This window comes from Musca autumnalis, unplaced genomic scaffold (assembly GCF_047663935.1).
Source record: "Musca autumnalis isolate F117 unplaced genomic scaffold, ASM4766393v1 scaffold_1, whole genome shotgun sequence".
Lineage (NCBI taxonomy): Eukaryota > Metazoa > Arthropoda > Insecta > Diptera > Muscidae > Musca > Musca autumnalis.
This window is the reverse complement of record NW_027411644.1, coordinates 201,451,423-201,474,928: the sequence shown is the minus strand read 5'-3', so window position 1 is coordinate 201,474,928 and position 23,506 is coordinate 201,451,423. Positions and strand designations below refer to the sequence as shown.

Genomic DNA, 23,506 nt, shown 5'->3' with positions numbered 1-23,506 from the left:
ACATTTGATTTGGATTAAACCGCAAAAGGCTTAAATTTTTGTGGAGTAGCTGAGGGATGGGCCAACATAGTGTATTTTAAAATTGAATCTTATTTTGAGAATCATTAGCTTTTTATTTATTGATCCCGCCAGCCATTTTAGTCGGTCACTGTAGGATTTAGAGAAAGTTAGAGTTGCGAAAAACATAAAATCCGGATCGCCTGGAGAACCGTCGAAAAAAATGTCAAAACGATCTTTAGACAGCCCTTAAACTGGACTTAAGCGAAATGTTGAATTTTGTAAGGGAGGTATTTGCGCAAAGTTTCGATCAAATAGAATACTCATTTTGTATGTTTTTGTGTTCGTCAGTCATTTTAATTGGGACTGATCGGGGTTTACAGCTTTTGGTCCACCATCTCAGGAAGTATGAACTTGCCCCCGAAAGAAATGGTGTCGTTGTAATAAGTAATTTTGTATGGGATGTACTTGAAGTAGTGGGCCAATCAAATATGGACTCTCTTCCAGAGTTATTTTGTGCATCACTTTAGCGAACATGTTTTAACTTTTGTGGGGCCCATCTTCGAGACTAAACTAGGTTTGGTGAAAATATTATGATGTATAAAATTCGGACCAAATCAGTTCATCCGTTTAAGAGTTATCCACTCCACTCCAACCAGCCAGACAGACTGGTCTGAAGCGGATTTCGTCCAATCATACTTATGGTCTAACACCATTATTTCGATGGGTCAAATTTTTATCGTTAGCCTAAAAGTTGAGGCTATACAAGACATTAACTGCATTGCGGTGAAAATGTTTGAATTTTAGAGGGAACATTGCCCGAAGGTGTTAACCGTTGTCCATCTTCGAACTGTATCTAAGATTTACAGAAATATTACGATATGCAACGCAGTATCCATTTCGAAAGTTTTCATGGGCACCAGCTACTATACATGGTAGTTTTTACAGCTTTCGGACAATCTCCTCAGGACTTGTCCCTGAAAAAAAATTGTACCTTTGTATTGGGGGAGGCGAATACAAGTTGGTACAAAAAAATCAAAGCAATTCAAGAGCAGATCTTGAACTGCACTTTTGCGAAATTTTTAAAATCCACAAGGCCTTAGGAAGTCTCTAAAAGTATTTTTAAAACTCCGCAAGGCTTTTGGGAGCCCCTAAAATATTTTAAAAAATGTACAAAGAAATTATTCTCTTAAAATATGTTTAAAAATCCACGAGGACTCTGGAGGCCTCTAATAATATTTTTAAAAATCCACGAATGCAGCGAATACAAGTTGTTGCAAACAAAATCAGTGCGATTCCCGAGCAGATCTTAAACTGCTCTTTGTCTAAATTTTGTGTGGAAGGATCCTAAGAAGTTCATAAAGTCCATATTCGCACCAAATCGGTTACTTCCATCGAGATTTATCGAAGTCACAATTTTAGCGGAAATTTTATAATTTCTGTGAGAGTGGTACCAAACGAACTAGATCGATATGACCCATCGTCGAACTTTAACTAATTTTGGACAAAATTTTAGGAAGGTCAAACATTGAAGAAATTAGGATCGACATTGGAGAGTTATCGTGCGCTCCAGCCAGCCAGACAGACGGACGGACATGGCTTAATCGACTCCAAACTGTCTGAAACGGATTTTGTCCGAACATACTAGACCCTAAGTATTTCGATAAGGCACATTTTGGTCGTATAAAAGTGTTTTATTGAATATTTTCTGATATAACTTAAATAATCCGTTCAGAGATTCCCTGCAATAACATCTGACAACTTCTCAGAACATTTTTCAGTGACAAACAAATACTAATGCATTAGAAAAAACTTCTTAAAAAACCTTGCTTTAAAATATCTGCACTTTTATAACTTATGAACATTTCAACTAATAACTCTTCTTTCATTTCTTTTCGTTTTTTTTTTCATTGTAGGAAAACAGAACACATTAATCAACATTGACGTCCATTAATCAACAAAAGACTTTCAAAGCATAACTGAACTGAACACAACTCAAAATCAAACAAAAACAAATTCACCTAGCTAGCATCTGCTGAAGCCATAACACATACAACAACGATAAAACAAACCTCCTGCAAGACCAATAACATTGTCCAACAATCACTCGCCGCCTGGCACTAAACTTTAGCACTTCTTCAACACGATATAGGATTTTCGGAAACGATTAACAACCTCCTTTATGGTTCATTAAGGAACAACAAATCCTTTTCACTTTTCCACTTGTTTCGTTCGGACTTTTTTCTGTTTAGTGGATATCCTAACTGAGTTATCTGGCAAACGATTTACACCCACACACAAAAAGCACAGCAAAATAACTGAAACGCCACCAGTGACGGCGTTAAGGTTTCATCAACAAGAACAACAAAAAAAAAAACTGAAGCCACTATCACAACAACCAGTATAGGAAGAGGAACCAACTGAGTGTCAAGGTGTTGCTACCGTTGTTCTTGTCGTTGTTGCCAATCAAGGTCCCGGTGTTGTCATCATGGAGGGGCCAGAGGTGACATTTCTATTCCAATTTGGCAGTGTACGCGATGCAGTCTCGGTAGCTGCCAATGTTTTAACATTGAAAAAGCTCAAGGATTTGGCATGTGAATTCATCAACACGAAGGTAAGAAAAGTTCCCGGGATGTAGGTATATATATATATATACGAGTACATATGTATGTACAATAGCAATGTTTGTGTAGCCTTTTTTGCATTTGTATTTTTTGTTTGTATGTATCTCAATGAAAGTAGGTTGCATATATCTGTGTGTGTGTATGTCCATATATCCTTGTTATGGTGTAAAGGATTGCTGACATTGATGTTGCCAACAGAAAAAGTCTAAAAGTAAACAAAGTTCAAGCAAATATTAGCTTATTTGACATCGTTTTCGCCTCTATTTTTGTCGGTAAATGCTGTCAGGGGACCAAAGGAAAAGTTAATTACTACAAATTTATACAAAACCACACCGGATACCAATGAGGCTGCAATGACAATTGTGGGCAAAATAACAAGTCAGGAAAACAACTAAAAAGGAGTTGAGTTTATTTTTTGGAGGCCTTTGGAAGCCTCTAAAATATTTTTCAAAAATCCATGAGGTCTTTGGAGGCCTCTAATAATATTTATAAAAATCCACGAGTCATTTGGAGGCCTCTATTTATATTTATAAAAATCTAAGAGGCTTTTGGAGGCCTCTAATAATATTTTAAAAAATCCACGACGCCTTTGGAGGTCGGTAAAAATATTATTAAAAATTCAATAGGTCTTTGGAGGCCTCTAAAAGTAGTTTTATAATTCCGCAAGGTCTAATAATATTTTTAAAAATCCACGAGGCCTCTAATAATATTTTTAAAAATCCACGAGGCCTCTAATAATATTTTTAAAAATCCACGAGGCCTTTGGAGGGATCTAAAACTATTTGGAAAAATACACGAGGCCTTTGGAGGGATCTAAAACTATTTGGAAAAATACACGAGGCCTTTGGGGGCCTCTAATAATATTTTTAAAAATCCACGAGGCCTTTAATAATATTTTAAAAAATCCACGAGGCCTTTAATAATATTTTAAAAAATCCACGAGACCTCAAATAATATTTTTAAAAATCCACGAGGCCTTTAATAATATTTTTAAAAATCCACGAGGCCTTTAATAATATTTTAAAAAATCCACGAGTCCTCTTATAATATTTTTAAAAATATACGAGGCCTCTAATAATATTTTTAAAAATCCACGAGTCCTCTAATAATATTTTTAAAAATCCACGAGGCCTTTAATAATATATTTAAAAATCCACGAGGCCTCTAATAATATTTTTAAAAATCCACGAGTCCTCTAATAATATTTTTAAAAATCCACGAGGCCTCTAATAATATTTTTAAAAATCCACGAGGTCTCTAATAATATTTTTAAAAATCCACGATGCCTCTAATAATATTTTTAAAAATCACGAGGCCTTTGGAGGACTACATAATTTTTTTTTTAAAAATCCACAATGTTTTTGGAGACCTCTAAAAATATTTTTGAAAATCCATAAGACCTTTTGACGCCTCTAAAAATATATTTAAAAATCCTTGAAGACTTTGGAGGCCTCTAAAAATATTTTTGAACTCTACCTTTGAAAATCCACGATACCTTTGGAGGCCTCTAAAAATATTGTTTTTAATCCACAAAGCCTTTGGAGGCTTCTAACATATTTTTAAAATCCGCAAGACCTCTGGAGACCTCTTATTTTAAAAAATTCACAAAGCTTTTGAAGGCCTCTAAAATATTTTTAAAACTCCACAAAGCCTTTGGAAGTCTCCAAAAATATTTTTAGAAACCCACGAAGCCTTTGGAGATCATTGCAAATATTTTTAAAAATCCACAAGCCAGTTGCAGACCTCTAAACATATTTTTAAAACTCCACGAGGCCTTTAGGGGCATCTAATAATATTTTTAAAAAATCACGAGGCCTTTGGAGGCCTCTAATAATAATTTTAAAAATCCACGAGGCCTTTGGAGGCCTCTAAAAATATTTTTAAAAATCCATAAGACATTTAGAGGCCTCTAGTAATGTTTTTGAAAATCCATCAGTCCTATGGAGCTCACCAAAAATATTTGTGAAACCTTACATGGTCTTTGGAAGCGTCAAAAAATATTTATAAAAATCCACAAGGCGTTTAGAGGTCCCTTAAAATATTTCTAAAAATCCACAAGGCCGTTGGAGACCTCTAAAAATATTTTTAAAAATCCACAAAGCCTTTGGAGGCATCTATAACTATTTTTGCAAATCCAAAAGACCTTTAAAGGCGTCAAGATGTTTTAAAAAATGCACAAAGCATTTGGAGGCATCTGAAAATATTTTTTAATTATTCACAAGGACTTTGGAGGTATCATAAATATTTCTGAAAAACCTTGTGGATTTTAAAGGCTTCTAAAAACCTCTTTAGGAATCTACATGGCGTTTAGAGGTCCCTTAAAATATCTTTAAAAATCCACAAGGCGTTTTTAGAGGTCTGTTAAAATATTTTAGAAAATCCACGAGGTCCTTGGAGGCCTGTAGAAATCTTTTTAAAAATCCGCAAGGACTTTGGGCGCCTGTAAAATAGTTTTAAAAATCCAGACCTCTAAAAAAGTGTTAAAAATCTACGAGGCTTTTGGAGGTCTCTAAAAATATTTTGTAAAATCCACGCCTCGACGCTTCATTGTTTTCTTCCGATTTATAAATTTATAAAATACGTAGACGATGTTGGAGCAACGATGATTGTCTGGTGTAATAAGTTGTTAAGGATAATTGACAAAATCTCCAGATACTGGGGATTCATGCTATTTCTCCGCAGTATATTAATTTTGATTAATCCCTTTAATAAGTTTGATGAATAATGTCTATGTTGGCCACACTTGATAACAACCATCTTCCATATTAACCATATTAACAGCACTAACACTAAGTGCAAGAGGTCATTTCTATCAAAAAATCCTTATGACGGCAGTAACCGACAATTATGACATGCAACTAATGATAACGGCTGACAAACGAGTGGAACAAACTATCAGCCAATAAGTACAAATGGACAGTGTCTGCCTACGATTCATTGCAGACACGAGTCGGCTATGTTGTTAATTTTATTCTCTTGAACTTTTGCTGTCACATGCCAACCATTAATTCTCATGGGGACCTTGTTGAGATACCAGTACGTACCCACCCACTTGGTGTTTACAAGTCAACTACTTACTATAAATGTCTAATAATGAAAAATGCTGATAGAAAGAAGAACAACGCAGTTTTGCCCTGCCAGCAGCACTGGTGGGGTTGGCAATAAAAAATAAATACATGACAGGCAACAAAATAAACAAAAACAAAATACAGTTTTGACATGCAATTATGTTTTCATATTCGAAACAAGACAATTTCATTTATTTTAATCACTCAGACGACTGTGGCGCTCATATAGTAGGTACATCTTACATGTGTGTACTGACAGGATATTCGTATTAATATATTTTTAAAATCGCCCAAAACTTTCAAAAGGTTTTGGTACTATTCCTCTATATCTCCGGAGTTGAATTTTAACGAGATATCGAATCAACTTAACGACTTTTACTATATGTTCGCCATCTGACACCAACTTACTTTACATCAAAGTAAATGTGGTATGATCTAATATAATTAGCAATTATTTAAAAAAAAAAAATAATACATAAAATTTGCAAATTTTTCGTTTATTCCCGATTTCCACCCATACACATTACCCTAGTTTCACCACAAAAAATGTGGTGGCGAATATGGCCTGATTACAAGTGTGGACGTGCAGAAATACAACTTTATCGTCTTAGCTCCTCATATTTTATCGATTTTCCGTTAAAATTGTTTTGTGGAATATAACGTTTGTTTATACATTTTACTTCAACCTCGTTCTGATTCGATATTACTTTGTAATCTTTCTTTTTGTTAACTTCCTGACATATTCTATAGTTCCTTTTCGGTATACCGACAATTCCCTACAAGAAAATTGTATACCCCAACAGAAGCTTAATGACAAATCTTTCACATTTCGATTGAGCCCCTATATGGAGCCTATATCAAATCGTAGACCCGCAACGACAAATTTCTGGGGGGAAAGTGTTGTAGACCGAAGGAAGACTAACAACCAACGTTGCTTGCCGAAGGCTTTTTATACCCTCCAACATATGGAGGGTATAATTAAATTTGCCATTCCGTTTGTAACACATCGAAATATTCATCGGAGACCCTATAAAGTATATATATATTATTGATCAGCATAAAATTCTATGTCGATTTAACCATGTCCGTCTGTCCGTCCGTCTGTCTGTCTGTTGAAATCAACATACAGCTCGTAATTTTAAAGATAGAGAGTCAATATTTAGTACAGAAGTTTTTATTACTTTCAGGATGGTTGGTATAAAACTTTCCCCCAGAATTTTGTCGCTATCGGTCCACGCCTTCATATAGCCCCCATAGAACGGTACCTCCCGATTTTCGATATTTTGAAGGTTTTAGCTTCATTATTACACCGAAATAACTGAAATTTGGTACTTAGTCTACGTTGGTGGTAAAAAACTTTCCACCAGAACTTTGTCGGTATCGGTCCATGCCTTCATATAGCCCCCATAGAACGGTACCTCCCGATTTTCGGTATTTTGAACGTTGTGGCCTCAATATTCCGCTGAAATGGCTGAAATTTGGTATTTAGACTTCGTTGGGGGTACTCAAACTTCTCCTTTAAACTTGTCGGTATAGGTCTACGCCTTCATATAGCCCCCATGGAAAGGTAACTCTCGGTTATCCGTATTTTGAAGGTTGTGGCTTCAATATTCCACCAAAATTTGTCTGTACAGGTCCACGCTTTCATATTTCCCCATTTCCGACTAAAATTCGTTGGTATAGATCCACATTTCGATATAGCCCCCTTAGAACGGTACCTCCCGATTTTCGTAATACTGAAGATTGTGACGTCAATATCTCACCGAAATGGCTGAAATTCGTTCTTTAGTCTTCCAAAAGTTATAAAATATTCCAGAAGAGTATTATCAGTATAGGTCCACGTCGTTCTATGTCCCCATAGAAGCGTACTTCTTGATTTACGGTATTTTTTAAGATTTAGTCACATTCTCTTACCGAAATATAGCAAATTTGGTATTTAGCCGTCTTTGAGTCTAAAAACTTTCCGTCAGAAATTTGTCGGTATAGATCGACGTTTTGAAATATCCCCCATAGAACGGTGCCTCACATTGTTTTACCGAAATTGCTGAAATTTAGTATTAAGTCTTCTTCATACACGAAAGGAGACTAATTATTCCATTTTACTTCAATACAACTTGTGGTGGAGGGTACAACAAGTTCGACCCGGCCGAACTTAACGCCATTCTTACTTGTTAGTATGTCAGAAAGATTATTCCCAGATATAAAACTGCTGATTTTATATAATTTACGAGTATATTTAGGTGGACATACCGTCAGACCAAGTGAAGAGGATCGGGGTTTGGGAAGAGTAATATTGGCAGCATGCCTGGAAATGTATTGTTGACCTCATTTCAAGGCATGCTGTCAATATTACTCTTACCACTCTGCATTTTTCCGCATAAGTGCAGTTTAAGGGTTGTTAGATTTTTTGCTAACAAACATTTTTTACCGACCTTGAACTCACAACTCTCGGTTATCATTACTTAGTAATGAAGAAACTACCCATTATTTTTCTGCTTACTGGTAATGCAGAAGTTAGCTTGTTTAAAATATGTACATAATTGGTTATTCGGCTCATGTGGCTTCCAAAGTACTGCCGGGAGGGGTCATAGGCACTCCGACATTATCTCGGACTCTCCGCCTACATCCGCTGAATTGACCGCGGCTATTCATTTAATTGGAAACAGACAACATTTACGGGAATTTCCACTATTTGCATCCTGTGGACGCGTCCTGAAGCACTCAGCTGTATACATTTCAAATTGTTCATGATGGCGAATTCGCAATCTAAATACCAAATAATTCGACCATTTTTCTTAGATGCACCTAAAACGGTAACCCTGGAAATGCATGAAAGTTCATGACACTGCCAAACTAGATGTGTCGACAACAATACCTTTGTGGTTCGTTTTTTTGTTTCCATGTGTAATGTCAAAGGACCTACGTTTAGCAAAATGACAATGTGAAAGAGCAAAAATTAAAATAATAGCCCCATAATTTATGCGGTTTACACATGAGATAATAAACCAATTTAGTTAAAAACATTTGTGGTTTTTTTATTTATCACAGAACAAACGAGAAGTCAAAGGACTTCAACGACGTGTTAAAATACATAAAATATGAAATAAAATGATGGGTGTTGATAAAATGTTTTAATGGGAGGTGAATTAATGGAATATAATCTAAAACCTTAAAACATAGAAACAAATATATATTTTTTTTCTTATTTATATACATATGTACATATTTGGAACATATATACTTAGGAAACATTTATTATATGTCACAAGATTGTCCTGTGAAACTAGATTTGGATAATGGTAAATTAATATAATTTACTACACTTTAATTATGGAAGGCACAGAGGTCTTCACGCCATGTAGACAAAAGCATCCAATAGTCTTAGCATTTTTTTTTTTTTGCTTAATTTTTACTGAACCAAGAAGATTAAGGAACAGAACAAAAAATCCGATATATGACCTTAGATAAATCTAAAAATCTTACATACTTCTTTTATATTATACACAGATACTCGTAACATACACTTTGTATTTAAATTGCTACACATACATACACATGTATGTAATGCAAACAACAAACTTGCACAGATTTATTTTATGTTATGTTCAGCAATCATAAACTGCTGCTGTCATTTAATTATCATGTTAAACTTTATTGAAACTAATGATATTTCGTTTATATTTTTCAATTTCATGTACCCTGGATATGTGGATGATACACCATTACATCATACCCCTAAACATCTTAACATCATCACAGATACCCGATAGTGGCCTAACATACCTTTCCGAACGTATACTGCTATTTCGTCATGATTACAACAGTCCCAATGTACTGCACATCATTAATTCAGCGACGGATGTTGTCGATGAAACTTTAGTGGAAATAGTTCTGATAGCAAGTCGTAAGTACATCCATACATCTTACATACATCATATGTACATACGTTCATATGCATGCATGTTGTAAAAGTTTTGTATTATCTGTTTCAATTGAAATGTTTATGGGTGTAATGAATTTTAAGTTGAAACTAAAAGTTTAAGATTTCTGGGGGCGAGGGCTGTGTAGATGTCATAAACAGGTAGAAGTTGGTTTGGTTTGTTTGTAATTTAATGGAATATTTATTGAATAAAGGTATTCAGTTTGTCATACAAAGTGGAAGGTGAATTAATTTGACTGTTTTAAACTATCACCATATTAGGTATATACGGTCCCAATACGCTATATATTCTGCCAATCTACTCAGACTCCGTGAATTTTTTAAAGAATATTTTTTAAAATCAACTCAGACTCTGTGGATTTTTTAAAGATTTTTTTTAAATGCCCTCAGACTCCGTGAAATTTTGAAAGAATATTTTTAAGATGAACTCAGACTCCGTGGATATTTTAAAGAATATTTTTTAAGATTCACTAAACACCGTGAATTTTTTAAGAATATTTTTTTAGATCAACTCAGACTCCGTGGATTTTTTAAAGAATATTTTTTAAGATGACCTCACCGGATTTTTATTAAAGAATATTTTTTAAGATGACATCAGACTCCGTGAAATTTTGAAAGAATATTTTTAAGATGTACTCAGACTCCGTGGATTTTTTAAAGAATATTTTTTAAGATTCACTCAATACCGTAGATTTTTTAAAGAATATTTTTTAAGATTCACTCAACACCGTGGATTTTTTAAAGAATATTTTTTTAGATCAACTCAGACTCCGTGGATTTTTTATTTTTTTTAAAGAATATTTTTTAAGATGACCTTAGGCTCCGTGAATTTTTTAAAGAATATTTTTAAGATGACCTCGGACTCCATGGATTTTTAAAGAATATTTTTAAGATGACCTCAGACTCCGTAATTTTTTTTAAAGAATATTTTTTAAGATGACATCAGACTCCGTGAAATTTTGAAACAATATTTTTAAGATGAACTCAGACTCCGTGGATTTTTTAAAGAATATTTTTTAAGATTCACTCAACACCGTGGATTTTTTAAAGAATATTTCTTTAGATCAACTCAGACTCCGTGATTTTTTTTAAGATGACCATAGGCTCCGTGAATTTTTTAAAGAATATTTTTAAGATGACCTCGGACTCCATGGATTTTTAAAGAATATTTCTAAGATGACCTCAGACTTCGTGAAATTTTTAAAGAATATTTTATAAGATGACCTCAGACTTCGTGAAATTTTTAAAGAATATTTTATAAGATGCCCTCAGAGCCCGTGTATTTTTTAGAGAATATTTTTAAGATGATCTCAGACTCCGTGGATTTTTAAAGAATATTTTTTAATATGACGTCAGACTCCATGAAATTTTTAAAGAATATTTTTAAGATTAACTCAGCGTCCGTTTATTTTTTAAAGAATATTTTTTGAGATGACCTCAGACTCCGTGGAATTTTTAAGGAATATTTTTAAGATGAACTCAGAGTCAGTGGATTTTTTAAAGAATATTTTTTAAAATGAGCTCAGGCTCCTTAAATTTATTAAAGAATATTTTTTAAGATGACCTAAGGCTCCGTGAATTTTTTTAAAGAATATTTTTTATGATGATCTCAGACTCTTTGGATTTTTAAAGAATATTTTTAAAATGACCACAGACTCCGTGGATTTTTAAAGAATATTTTTTAAGATGACCTCCGACTCCGTAAATTCTTTAAATAATATTTTTAAGATGACCTCAGACTCCGTGGATTTTTTAAAGAATTTTGTCAAAATGCTCTCAGACCTCGTGGATTTTTTAAAGAATTTTGTCAAAATGCTCTCAGACCTCGTGAAGTTTTTAAAGAATATTTTTTAAGGTGACCTCAGACTCCGTGGATTTTTAAAGAATATTTTTTAAGATGATTTCAGACTCCGTGGATTTTTTAAAGAATATTTTTTAAGATGACCTCAGACTACGTTGGTTTTTAAAGAAACAATTTTAAGATCAACCCAGACTGCGTTAATTTTTTCAAAGAATATTTTTTTACGATAAACTCAGACTCAGTTGAATTTTAAAAGAATACTTTTTAAGATGAACTCAGAATCCGTGGTTTTTTTTTAAAGAATATTTTTTAAGATGACCTTAGATTCCGTGGGTATTTTAAAGAACATTTATTAAAATGACCTCGGACTCCGTGGATTTTTTAAAGAATATTTTTTAAGATGACCTCAGACTCCGTGGATTTTTTAAAGATAATTTTTTAAGATGACCTCAGACTCCGTGGATTTTTAAAGAATATTTTTTAAGATGACCTCAGACTCCGTGGATTTTTAAAGAATATTTTTTAAGATGACCTCAGCCTCCGTGGATTTTTTAAATATTTTTTCTAAAATGTCCTCAGACTCCGTGGATTTTAAAGAATATTTTTAATATACCCTCAGACTCCGTGGATTTTAAAGAATATTTTTAATATACCCTCAGACTCCGTGGATTTAATAAAGAACACGTTGACCTCAGGCTCAGTGGATTTTTTAAAGGGCATTTCCCAAAATTTCAGTAAATTTTTCACAATCTTTGAGTTTTCTATTAATTAATTTTTTCAGTTATGCCTTCTATAGAAAGGTGACACGTTTAGTAGATAGAGGGAACACAGGTTTGTGTGAATTAAAATATATACCCTAACATATACCCTAATCATATGCCCAATTAAGCAGCAGTAACCACAACATAAAAAGCTACCATTGTAATATTTTTTCTTCCTACTTTGCAGCAATTCTATATCCAGCCTCAGAAATGCCAACCCTAAAACCACACAATTTAAATGTACATTCCTATAAGGCGCCAACATTCTGTGATTTTTGTGGTGAAATGTTATTTGGTTTAGTGCGCCAAGGACTGAAATGTGATGGTATGTATGACATAGCCTCGTCAAAAGGCTTCCTTTTACTTCCTTTCTTGTTGAAAATAAAACCACAATTACAATTAATAGATACCTTTAACCGTTATTATTTTTTTCTTTGTCTCTTCAAATAAGGTTGTGGTCAAAATTATCATAAACGTTGTGTGGTTAAAATACCAAATAACTGTAATCGTTCCAGTAATAATAGTAGCAACAGTTCGAAACGTTCCTCCCTACTACAACCGCCCAGAAGTCCATCCGGTGGCTCAACACAATCACTTATCTCCAATAATGATGAACAACAACAACACCAACAACATGCCGTCAATCATGAATCAGGAAGTTCTCTGGTAAAACGGATGTCTGATCTTATGAATGATATTATTAAATAGAATCATAAAACTTATTTTATTAAAAAAAAAAAAAACAAGAAAACAATTTAACACAATGGCACTAGCACGGAAATGCTGAATAGTTGGAGGCTACAATTAGTTATGTATATAAATATTTACTATTTAAGAAAAAAAATGATTTGTTCCAAAATCTGAAAGAATCTACTTAGATCAAGTTCGAAGATGGGCCATATCGGTCTACACCTTCGGGTACCCACAAAAGTTCAAAATTTTTCGCTAAAACGGTGTGCACGACAACTCTCGAAGGAAGAACTCGATTTGATTTGCACATCGTAATATTTCTTCCAGATATAAATCTCCTTCGGGTACCTCTCCCACAAATTTCAAAATTTTTGTCACAAGTGCAGTTTAGGAACTCTTCTCAGATCGTAGAGATTAAATTTGTGTTTATTTTCCCTAAAGTCTGTTTTTTTCTACCCCAGACTGTATTATCTTTAAGCAAAAAAGACACTCGTATATGTTTCGTGCTAGTGCCATTTATCAGAATCGTCTATAATCCAAATGTAGATAGAAGATATTTTTTGATATTTTACAAGTATTTAATATTATAAATTGATATTAGAGTTATATTATATATTTTTTTTAATACTTTAGCAACATAAAGCAATATTGGTGATGGGCTAATTTCATTAAGACATATTATTATATAACTAAGAATCTCATTTTTTACTATAATCTTAAGTTAAATGATGGTATTTTCTTTTATTAAGCTATAATCATTTCTTTTTGGGATTTGTGATTAATTGTTTAATCAATAAGTGTAATATGAGGGGAGGGTTATATGGACAAGAAAAGGATTACAAATTACGGACATGTGATAACATTATCCCCTTTTAAAGTGTGTATAGTATTAATTTACATTGTCGAACCCAATAATATCTTTTTATTTAATTAGTCTTTAAAACGTTACTCATTCAAGCGAAATGAAATTAAAAGTTAAAAATTCGTTTTCTGTTCCGAATTCACAATCACTTGATTAACCAATTAATCACCTCCTGAATATTTCTTTTTGCAATATGTACTTAATTTTCCCAATGTATTTTAATTTTATTCCCTTTTAAGTCTTTCTTTTTATAATTCAATTTTTTCTTCTTCTTTGTTTAACATTAATAAAATATTTTTATTTTGTAAAACCATTAATTTTTGTTGTGTTTTATTCCGTTTTGTGGTTTCTTAACTTTTTTTATTTCCTTTCGCTTATGATTTTGAGTACGTTTTAATAACACTGTACAACACAAACAATAATTACAAGATAATTCGGCCAGATTACGAATAAGGACCGAAAAAAAGTAGACACGTGTACCGGCGTTTTGAAAGTTTACGTCGAGAAGTAACCTAAATAGGCGTGGCAAGTTCCGCCCATTTCTACAGGTTTTGAAATATTCGACATCAGATTCCTTGGAATCCTTGCATTTTAGGTATAAAGTGTCTTTGGCAATATTACTGGTCAATTTTTTCAAAAAAGTTTAAAAACTCTTTTAAAATGAGATCGTATCAAATCAAAATATTCTACAAAATTATTTGTCATAAAATTTTACTATAGGTCCTCGAATACACCAAAACTCTAAATCGTACCTAAACACCAGGAATCTGCCAAAAGTAAAATCACGTTATAGGGTTAATGTTGTACTTTATCTGAGTTTATTATGTTTTGTCCTACAAAACTTCATTCTAGATAGAAGACGTCAAAGACAAAAATAATCTCCGTCAAATTTTAGTATAAGTCGCCAAATAAATGACATATGTATTTACAATATATAGCAAGAAAATATATACATCAAATTTGCCAACAACACACCCTAATGTTTATACCCTACACCACTATGTGGGGAGGGTATTATAAGTTGGTTTTGGCCAAAAAGTTTGTAACGCATCGAAATAATGGTCGTAGACCCATACTTATATATACCAAAATGAATGTCTCGACGAGCTGAGTCGATCTGGCATGTGTGTCCGTCCGTCCGTCTGTCCGTCTGTCCATCTAAACCTTGTAATCACGCTACAGGTCGCAATTTTGATTGGATCGTCACGAAATTTTGCAGGTTGATGGGGGTCCCGGAGGGGAAGAAGCCTATTGATTTTGGTGATGGTCGGATAATATTTAGGGGTCGGAAAGGGTAAAAAACTTAGGTGGATAAAATGACAAGGTTTTTTTCCAAAGCGAATATCTCAGCTTCTGTACGGGGTACGCCAAAAGCAAAACCCGACAATGAAAGTAGAAAATATCACCTTTCAGATGATGTAAGGTAGGTGCTCGTAGGTGATCAAGCAACGAAGATATCACAATAGTAGCAAATAAAACCCCAATTTGCATTTTTGCGATTTTTATTATATTGACGAATATCACAGCTTTGGTTGAAAATTTTCCAAAAGCAAAGCCTGACTATAAAAGAAGAAGATCCCGTCTTTACAATGATGCAAACTAGGTCGGCGTAGGTAACCAAATAACGGAGATATCGCAATAGTCGGTAATACATCCCATTTTTCTATTTTTTTTGGAAATCACGCTACAGGTCGCAATTTTGATCGGATAGTCACGAAAATTTGAGGGTTAATGGGGGTCTCACAGATGAAGAAGCCTATTGATTTTGGCGACGGTCGGATAATATTTAGTGGTCGGAATGGGCAAACACTTAATTGGAGAAAAGTCAACATTTTATTTCAAAGCCAATATCTCTGTTTCTTTAAGAGGTATATCAAAAGCAAAACCTATCAGAAAAGTAGAAAATATCACCTTTACAACGATGTAAAGTAGGTTGTCGTAGGTGGTCAAATAGCAGAGATATGACAATAGTCGATAATGCATCCCAGTTTCCGTTTTTTTGTAATCACGCTACAGGTCGCAATTTTGATCGGATCGTCACGAAATTTTGGGGGTTAATGGGGGTCCCAAAGAGAAAGAAGCCTATTGATTTTGATGATGGTCGGATAATATTCAGGGGTCGGAATGGGCAAACACTTATTTGGAGAAAGGTCAACGTTTTATTTCAAAGACAATATTTCTGTTTCTTTAAGAGGTATATCTAAAGCAAAACCTGACGAGGAAAGCAGAAAATATCGTCTTTACAACGATGTAAAGTAGGTTGTCGTAGGTGGTCAAACAACAGAGATATCGCAATAGTCGGTAATGCACCCTATTTGCCGATTTTTTTGTAATCACGCTACAGGTCGCAATTTTGATCGGATCGTCACGAAATTTTAGGGTTAATTGGGGGCCCACAGAGGAAGAAGCTTACTGATTTTAATGATGGTCGGATAATATTCAGGGGTCGGAATGGGCAAACACTTATTTGGAGAAAGGTCAACGTTTTATTTCAAAGACAATATCTCTGTTTCTTTAAGAGGTATATCTAAAGCAAAACCTGGCAAAGAAAGTAGAAAATATCACCTTTACAACGACGTAAAGTAGGTTGTCGTAGCTGCTCAAACAACAGAGATATCGCAATAGTCGGTAATGCATCCCATTTTCCAATTTGTTTGTAATCACGCTACAGGTCGCAATTTTGATCGGATCGTCGCGAATTTTTTGGGAGTTGATGCGGGTCCCACAGAGGAAGAAGCCTATTTAGTTTGGTGATGGTCGGATAATCTTCAGGAGTCGGAATAATCGAAAAGCTTATGTGGAGAAAAGTCCACGTTTTATTCTTATGCCAATATCTCCGCTTCTGGTTGATGGAGGCCCCACAGACGAAGAAGCCTATTGATTTTGGTGATAGTCGGATAATATTTAGGGGTCGGAATGGGAAAAATCTCATGTGGAGACAAATTCAAAGTTTTATTCTTTGTGAATATATCGGCTTCTAGTAGGGGTATGCCAACCGCAAAACCTGTCAATGGAAGATAAAAATATAACCTTTACATTGGTGTAAAATAGGTTGGCGAAGGTGGTCAAACAAGGGAGGTATCACAATAGTCGGTAATGCATCCAATTCTTCAATTTTTTGCAATCACGCTACAGGTCGTAATTTTGATCGGATGGTCACGAAATTTTGGTTGCTTATGGGGGTCCCATAGAGAAAGAGGCATATTACGTTTGGTGGTAGTCGGATTATATTCCCTAAAATAAATGTTTACCAGTGAAAAGCTTATGCACAGGGTTAGTGGTGTAGGGCATCACATGGTCGGCCCCGTCCCGACTATAGCCTTTGCTCACTTGTTTTTGAATAAATTTGTTTTGTTCTTTTTTCGGGTTGATGCTTGAAAGTAACATGAAATTTAGTTTTAGACGAAAGTTGTTAAAAGAAGAAATATTCTACACAAAATTTCACTATAAGTCTCAGAACAAACTATATATCTAAGTAAAATACTTTGTTAAGAAAATTACGTTACAAAATTAGATATTATAGGTAGAAATTATTTGTTAAACTTTTAGAATCTTAATAGAATTTTATTCCATACTTACTCAAAATCTCCTAAAGTCCTTCACTTTTTGGGGATTGTGTCAAAAGAAGAAATGTTCCAAATCAAATTTCATTATGAGTTTCCTAACAAAAGAAATTAGTAGCTATAACATTTTACATCTCCAGAAGCTTTCGATTTTCATATATGATTATATATATATATATGGTCCTATATTCTACCGTTTTTATTCACATTTTCGTTACCTGCGGTCACAATATATATTTTATTGATGTTTTGTCATAAAAAATTCTTTCAGAAGATTACATGTGTTCGATCCCAACTGTTTTTGGAATATCTATGGTGAATATAAATAAGGAAAATATTGACAACATAGATCGCACTTTGTAAAATTTCGTATTTTATTACTATAAACTAAAATAAAGTCATCGGGATTAGTCAACGTTTCCTGATATTGTATGTGAAAATGCGGGGATAGTCTACGGATATTGTCCAGTGAATGAACGGGTCCTAACATCCACGATTTTGGCATGGTCCTAAATACTATAATGATGGGAGCTACTCCTGCTCTGACAAAATTGAATGAAATCGAAATAACTAGCCATATCCTAACTAAATTTGTTATGATCATTCATGATATACACATGTATGCCAGTTTCTAGGGTTAATTCAGTCAAATTTGTCAGAGCAGGAGTAGTTGCCATCATTATAGTATTTAGGACCATGGCAAAAATACGTAATTTTACAAAGTGCGATCCATGTTGTCAATATATTTACCATAGATATTCCAAAAACAGTTTGGATCGAGCACATGTAATCTTCTGAAAGAATTTCTTATGAAAAAACATCAATAAAATATATATTGTGACCGCAGGTAACGAAAGTGTGAATAAAAACGGTAGAATATGGTCTTAATCGTATATGAAAATCGAAAGCTTCTGGAGATGCAAAATATTATAGCTACTAATTTCTTTTGTTAAGAGACTCATAATGAAATTTGATTTGGAACATTTCTTCTTTTGACACAATCCTCAAAAAATGAAGTACTTTAGGAGATTTTGACTAAGTATGGAATAAATTTCAATTAAGATTCTAAAAGTTTAACAAATAATTTCTACCTATAATATCTAATTTTGTAACGTAATTTTCTTAACAAAGTATTTTACTTAGATATATAGTTTGTTCTGAGACTTATAGTGAAATTTTGTGTAGAATATTTCTTCTTTTAACAACTTTCGTCTAAAACTAAATTTCATGTTACTTTCACGCATCAACCCGAAAAAAGAACAAAACAAATTTATTCAAAAAACATTAGGGTGTGTTGTTGGCAAATTTGATGTATATATTTTCTTGATATATATTGTAAATACATATTTCATTTATTTGGCGACTTATACTAAAATTTGATGGAGATTATTTTTGTCTTTGACGGCTTCTATCTAGAATGAAGTTTTGTAGGACAAAACATAATAAACTCAGATAAAGTACAACATTAACCCTAAAACGTGATTTTACTTTTGGCAGATTCCTGGCGTTTAGGTACGATTTAGAGTTTTGGTGTATTCGAGGACTTATAGTAAAATTTTATGACAAATAATTTTGTAGAATATTTTGATTTGATACGATCTCATTTTAAAGGAGTTTTTCAAACGTTTTTGAAAAAAGGGACCAAAAAGACCCCTTTAGTGACTCGCATGAGGGTTAATTTTTTTCATAAAGGATAACCCGCATTGTTGTCAGTAATATTGCCAAAGACACTTTATACTTAAAATGCAAGGATTCCAAGGAATCTGATGTCGAATATTTCAAAACCTGTAGAAATGGGCGGAATTTGCTACGCCTATTTAGGTTACTTTTCGACGTAAACTTTCAAAACGCCGATACAAGTGTCTTCTTTTTTGGTCCTCTTTCATAATCTGTGCGGGGTTTCTTGTAATTTTAAAAAAGTTCAATTTTGTTGTACAGTGTAATTGTCATTTGTTTAGGATTCCGTTAAGGTCAATTCATATATAATTTTATGACTTTTGTTGATGGGAGGAATTAAAGAGTATAACGCTTATTGAAGAAGTTTTTAAAATTTAAGTCTCACATTTAAGTACATTTATAAAGATTTCGAAAAGTTCTTGAATTGGTACAGCTTCTAGTTATTGTAGTCAGTCCGCATACCCCAGGAGCAGATTCGCACATCTCGATTCTAAAACGTTTTCAGGGGCCGCACAATTTTTCGTTCAAAAATCGTTTTCCCTGGTCAAAGCCCCAATTTTCGGTTGTCACCGATTTTAATTTAAAAATAAGTAAAAGAGGGCTATAGTCGGACGCGGCCTGGGCACTAGTTTTCCGCGGAATTTATTTATATGATTTTGAAGTCTCCCCTGTTCCTTCGGGGATGTTGTGGGAAAACATATGTATGATTGCGAAACATTATATAATATTTTCATTATTTCGTAATGGACAGATGGACCATTTTGGCTACATATACATACACCGGGGCTACCGTGGTGTAATGGTTAGCACGACCGCCTTGCACTCTGAAGGTCTGCGGTTCGAATCCCAGGCCAAGCAACATCAAATTTACAACGGTGGCAAAATTCCCCCTCAGTAATGCTGGCGACATCTCCTGAGTATTTCAGCCATGAAAAACTTCTCTACAAGTGGTGTCGTAAGACACGCCGTTCGGACTCGGCAATAAAAAGTAGGTCCCATATCATTGAGCCAATATGAATCGGCGTGCACTCATTGATATGCGAGAAGTCTCCCTTGTCCCTTCAGGGATGTTGTGGGAACATATGTATGTATACATACATATTTCTTAAAAAAAAATAAAAATGTGTATTAAGAAAGAAAAAATGCCATCAATTAAAAAAAATACATATTTCGAGTTATTCATTACTGATAATCAAAGGTAGCATAAAAACTTAAAAATACCGTACAGCATCGCATATTGCATCGATAAAAAAAAAACCTGGAATTCCTCTATCATGATTTTAAAACCTTTCTTTTCGTAACCATGAAATTTTGTAGCATGGAAGGTAAACTTAGTTATTTATATACAAACCAAAACTATAACCAAAAACACACTTATGTGTCACGGTGCGCCTGAACCATGGAAGGCGCTTACACCTAGGAAGTTTCTTAGATGAGAAAAATTAAAAAAGCAAAAAATCGTCGAAACGCTTTTTAATCACGATCCAAGTTCAAAATTCTTTGCTAGATCGACCCTTCTGATTTTTTCCTAGGTTTTACCATTTTTGAGATATAGAAGTTGAAATTGGGACAATGAACTGACTGTATCGCATACTTACAAAACAATGTCATGCACGGTGCGCCTTAACTAACTTAAAGTGGAAGGTGCTTACACCAGGGAAGTTTTTTTTCAAATTCTGAATCTACAATGTTTGTATAAAAGAAAACTCAACAAGTAAAAAAGTATCAGTCAGCTTTGACGACAGAGATATACCCTCAGCATATGTGAATTGGAACTTTCATCTACGGACAGATCGAATGTATTTAGGGTATTTTCAGAATTTTGTGTCACTTTTTGGACATTTGAACTTGCCGACAAAATGTGGATAAGGATTAAAGTTCAAAAGTTTTGCGGAGGAGGGAATAGACCGACATAGTGCATAACGGAAGTGGATCTTATTTTGAGAGTCATATCTTTTGGATAGATATCGCGCCCACTAGTCATTTCAGTCATTCAGTACACCTATTGGACCAGTATGCCAGGAATCATGGACTTGTCTACGGAAAACATATATGACTGTAAACAGGACCACATAAAACCTCATCGGTATAAATTTGCAAAGGATCTCCGCACTTTGACACAAATGTTGAACTTTTGTGGGGGAGGTATCCAAATGAGAGGACCGATATGGGCCATTTTAGAAGTTAAACTAAGTTTAGACAAAATATGACGAAGGCCAAATTTTGGACCAAATCGGTTTATAAGTTCGAGAGTTATTGTGCTCTCCAGGTACTACATATGGTGCCATAGAGGTTTTTACAGTTTTCGGGCTGTTTCCACAAGAAGTATGGATTGCCACTGAAAAAAATTTACCGTTGTAATTGAGACAACGATTCCAAGTTGCTTCAACAGAAATCAAAGTTCGTCAAGAGCAGGTCTTAAAGTGAACTTATCCGAAATTTTGTGTAGGAGGTACCCGAAGGAATGGGCAAATATAGTCCATATTCAAACCTGATATATATCTGGTATATATATTAGGATGCGTAAAGTATGGACCAAATTGGTCCTTCCCTTCAAGAGTTATCGTGCGCACAATTTTTGGAAAATTTTCGAACTTTTGTGGAGGAGGTACCTGAAGGAGTGAACCGATATGGCTTATCTTCGAACTTAAACTAAGTTTGGACAAAATGTTATGAAAGCCAAATTTTGAAACGAATCGGCAGATCCGTTCGAGAGTTATCTTGCGCTCCAACCACTACACACGGCGTCATAGGGGTTTTTGAACCTTTCAGGCTATTTTCTCAGGAAGTATGGTTTTGCCCCTGATGAAGCTTCTACCGCCGTAGAAGTATGGACTAAATCGGTTACTCCCTTCAAGAGTTATCGTGCGCACAAATTTTCCGAACATTTTCGAACTTTTGTGGGGGAGGTACCTGAAGGAGTGAACCGATATGGCTTATCTTCGAACTTAAACTAAGTTTGGACAAAATATTGCGAAAGCCAAATTTTGGACCAAATCGGTTCATCCGTTCGAGAGTTATCGTGCGCACCAGCCAGTCAGACAGACGGACGGACATTGCTTAATCGACTCCAAACTGTCTGAAACGGATTTCGTCCACGCATACTTGGGGTCTAAAACCATTATTTCGATGAGGCACAATTTGCCCGTATAAAAATCAATTCATTTAAAGTTATTTAGGGCGCACCGTACATGACATTGTTTTATAAGGAGGTGATACAGTCAGTTCATTGTCCCAACTTCAACTTCTATAGAAATAGTTAGAACATATGAAGAACTCTGCAAAATATGAAAAACTCGGTTTTTTAAATTTGACCTTGAATTCCTCTCCCTAATTCGAATGTTAATGCATCGGAAAGCTGATTATGTTATCTGTCGAACAAAAAGAGTTTTGACCAGGAAAAAGCGATTCTGAACCAATGTGCTACGTTTATTCGAGTACGTACCTTTGCTGCAACAAGGTGGTAGTCCCAGTCTTTGGTTTCTGCTTGGAAGAATCGTAATGTTTTCCATCTATCACGACGCGATTAATTTTACTTGTGTGTTTTGATCTGGTGACAGTTTGATAGTGGTAGCAACCATTTTTTACCGCTGTGAAATGTATCATCTTCATTCCAATGTCAGACGTTTCACTGTGGAAACTGAATTTACCGACTGTTGGGCCAAACATATTTTCGTTTCCAATTTCGGCATTTAAATCGCCTAAAATAATTTTAATGCCATGTGCAGGACAACAGTCATATGTTTCTTCTGAAAATGTAGCTTTTATGCGAATAAAAGTCAAGCCTTTCACGCAACGGGGTGAAGATGGAGACCAGATGTTTTATCCTCATGACAGCTTGAGTTTGGTACGTTACCTTTAGGTGTTGTTGTGACTCCTTATCGGCGTTGTACTTTGCAACAACATTTGTCAGTGCGCAAAGTGCACCTTCTTTATAAAGATTACGAACATTCCAGCTGCAGATTTGCAGATTTGCAGATCATGGTCCTTAAAACGCCCCAATATCGCACCGAAATGGCTAAAATTTGGTACTTAGACTCCTTTGGGCGTATAAAACTTTCCGTCTGAAATTTGTTGGAATAGATCAACGTCTTCATATAGGTCCCATAGAACGGTACCTCCCGATTTTAGGTATTTTAAAGATTGTGACCTCCACCGAAATTAAATTGTGCACTTAGACTTCTATGGGGATATACAACTTTTGTGGGAAAATTTTTTAATCAGTAATTTAAATTCTAGGGGTATATTCGCACAACTTACGAAAACTTAAAAACCAACACTTGACCTCTCACTTGACGCAAATTATATCAATGTAGCACTTAGATAAAGGAACTACTGTCTAACATCACGGTGCATCTGAAGCAACTTTAAATGAGAGGTGCTTACACCTGGGAAGTTTTTGCGGATTCTGAAAATACAGTGTCCACAGAGGAGAACAATTAAAAAAACAATAACACAAAAAAATCGCCGGAGCGCTTTTTAAATTTATCGCGATCAAAGTTTACGTTTTTTTTGGGGTTTTT

At 34.4% G+C, this 23,506-nt stretch overlaps 1 protein-coding gene across 12 annotated transcripts in view; it reads left to right on the top strand.

Moving 5' to 3' along the window:
• PKD (serine/threonine-protein kinase D3) overlaps positions 1-23,506 on the top strand; it is a 114,887-nt gene that overhangs the window by 79,039 nt on the left and 12,342 nt on the right. For 10 of the 12 annotated variants that reach the window (XM_073959917.1, XM_073959916.1, XM_073959911.1 and 7 more), the window contains 4 exons: positions 1,914-2,611; positions 9,449-9,593; positions 12,379-12,516; positions 12,643-12,857. In XM_073959917.1, the coding sequence (XP_073816018.1) occupies positions 2,486-2,611; positions 9,449-9,593; positions 12,379-12,516; positions 12,643-12,857 (624 nt within the window). In that variant the 5' untranslated portion in view covers positions 1,914-2,485. Of the gene's footprint in view, positions 1-1,913; positions 2,612-9,448; positions 9,594-12,378; positions 12,517-12,642; positions 14,061-23,506 lie in introns of those variants that run through there. The other 2 variants (XM_073959920.1, XM_073959921.1) reach the window with 1 other exon arrangement.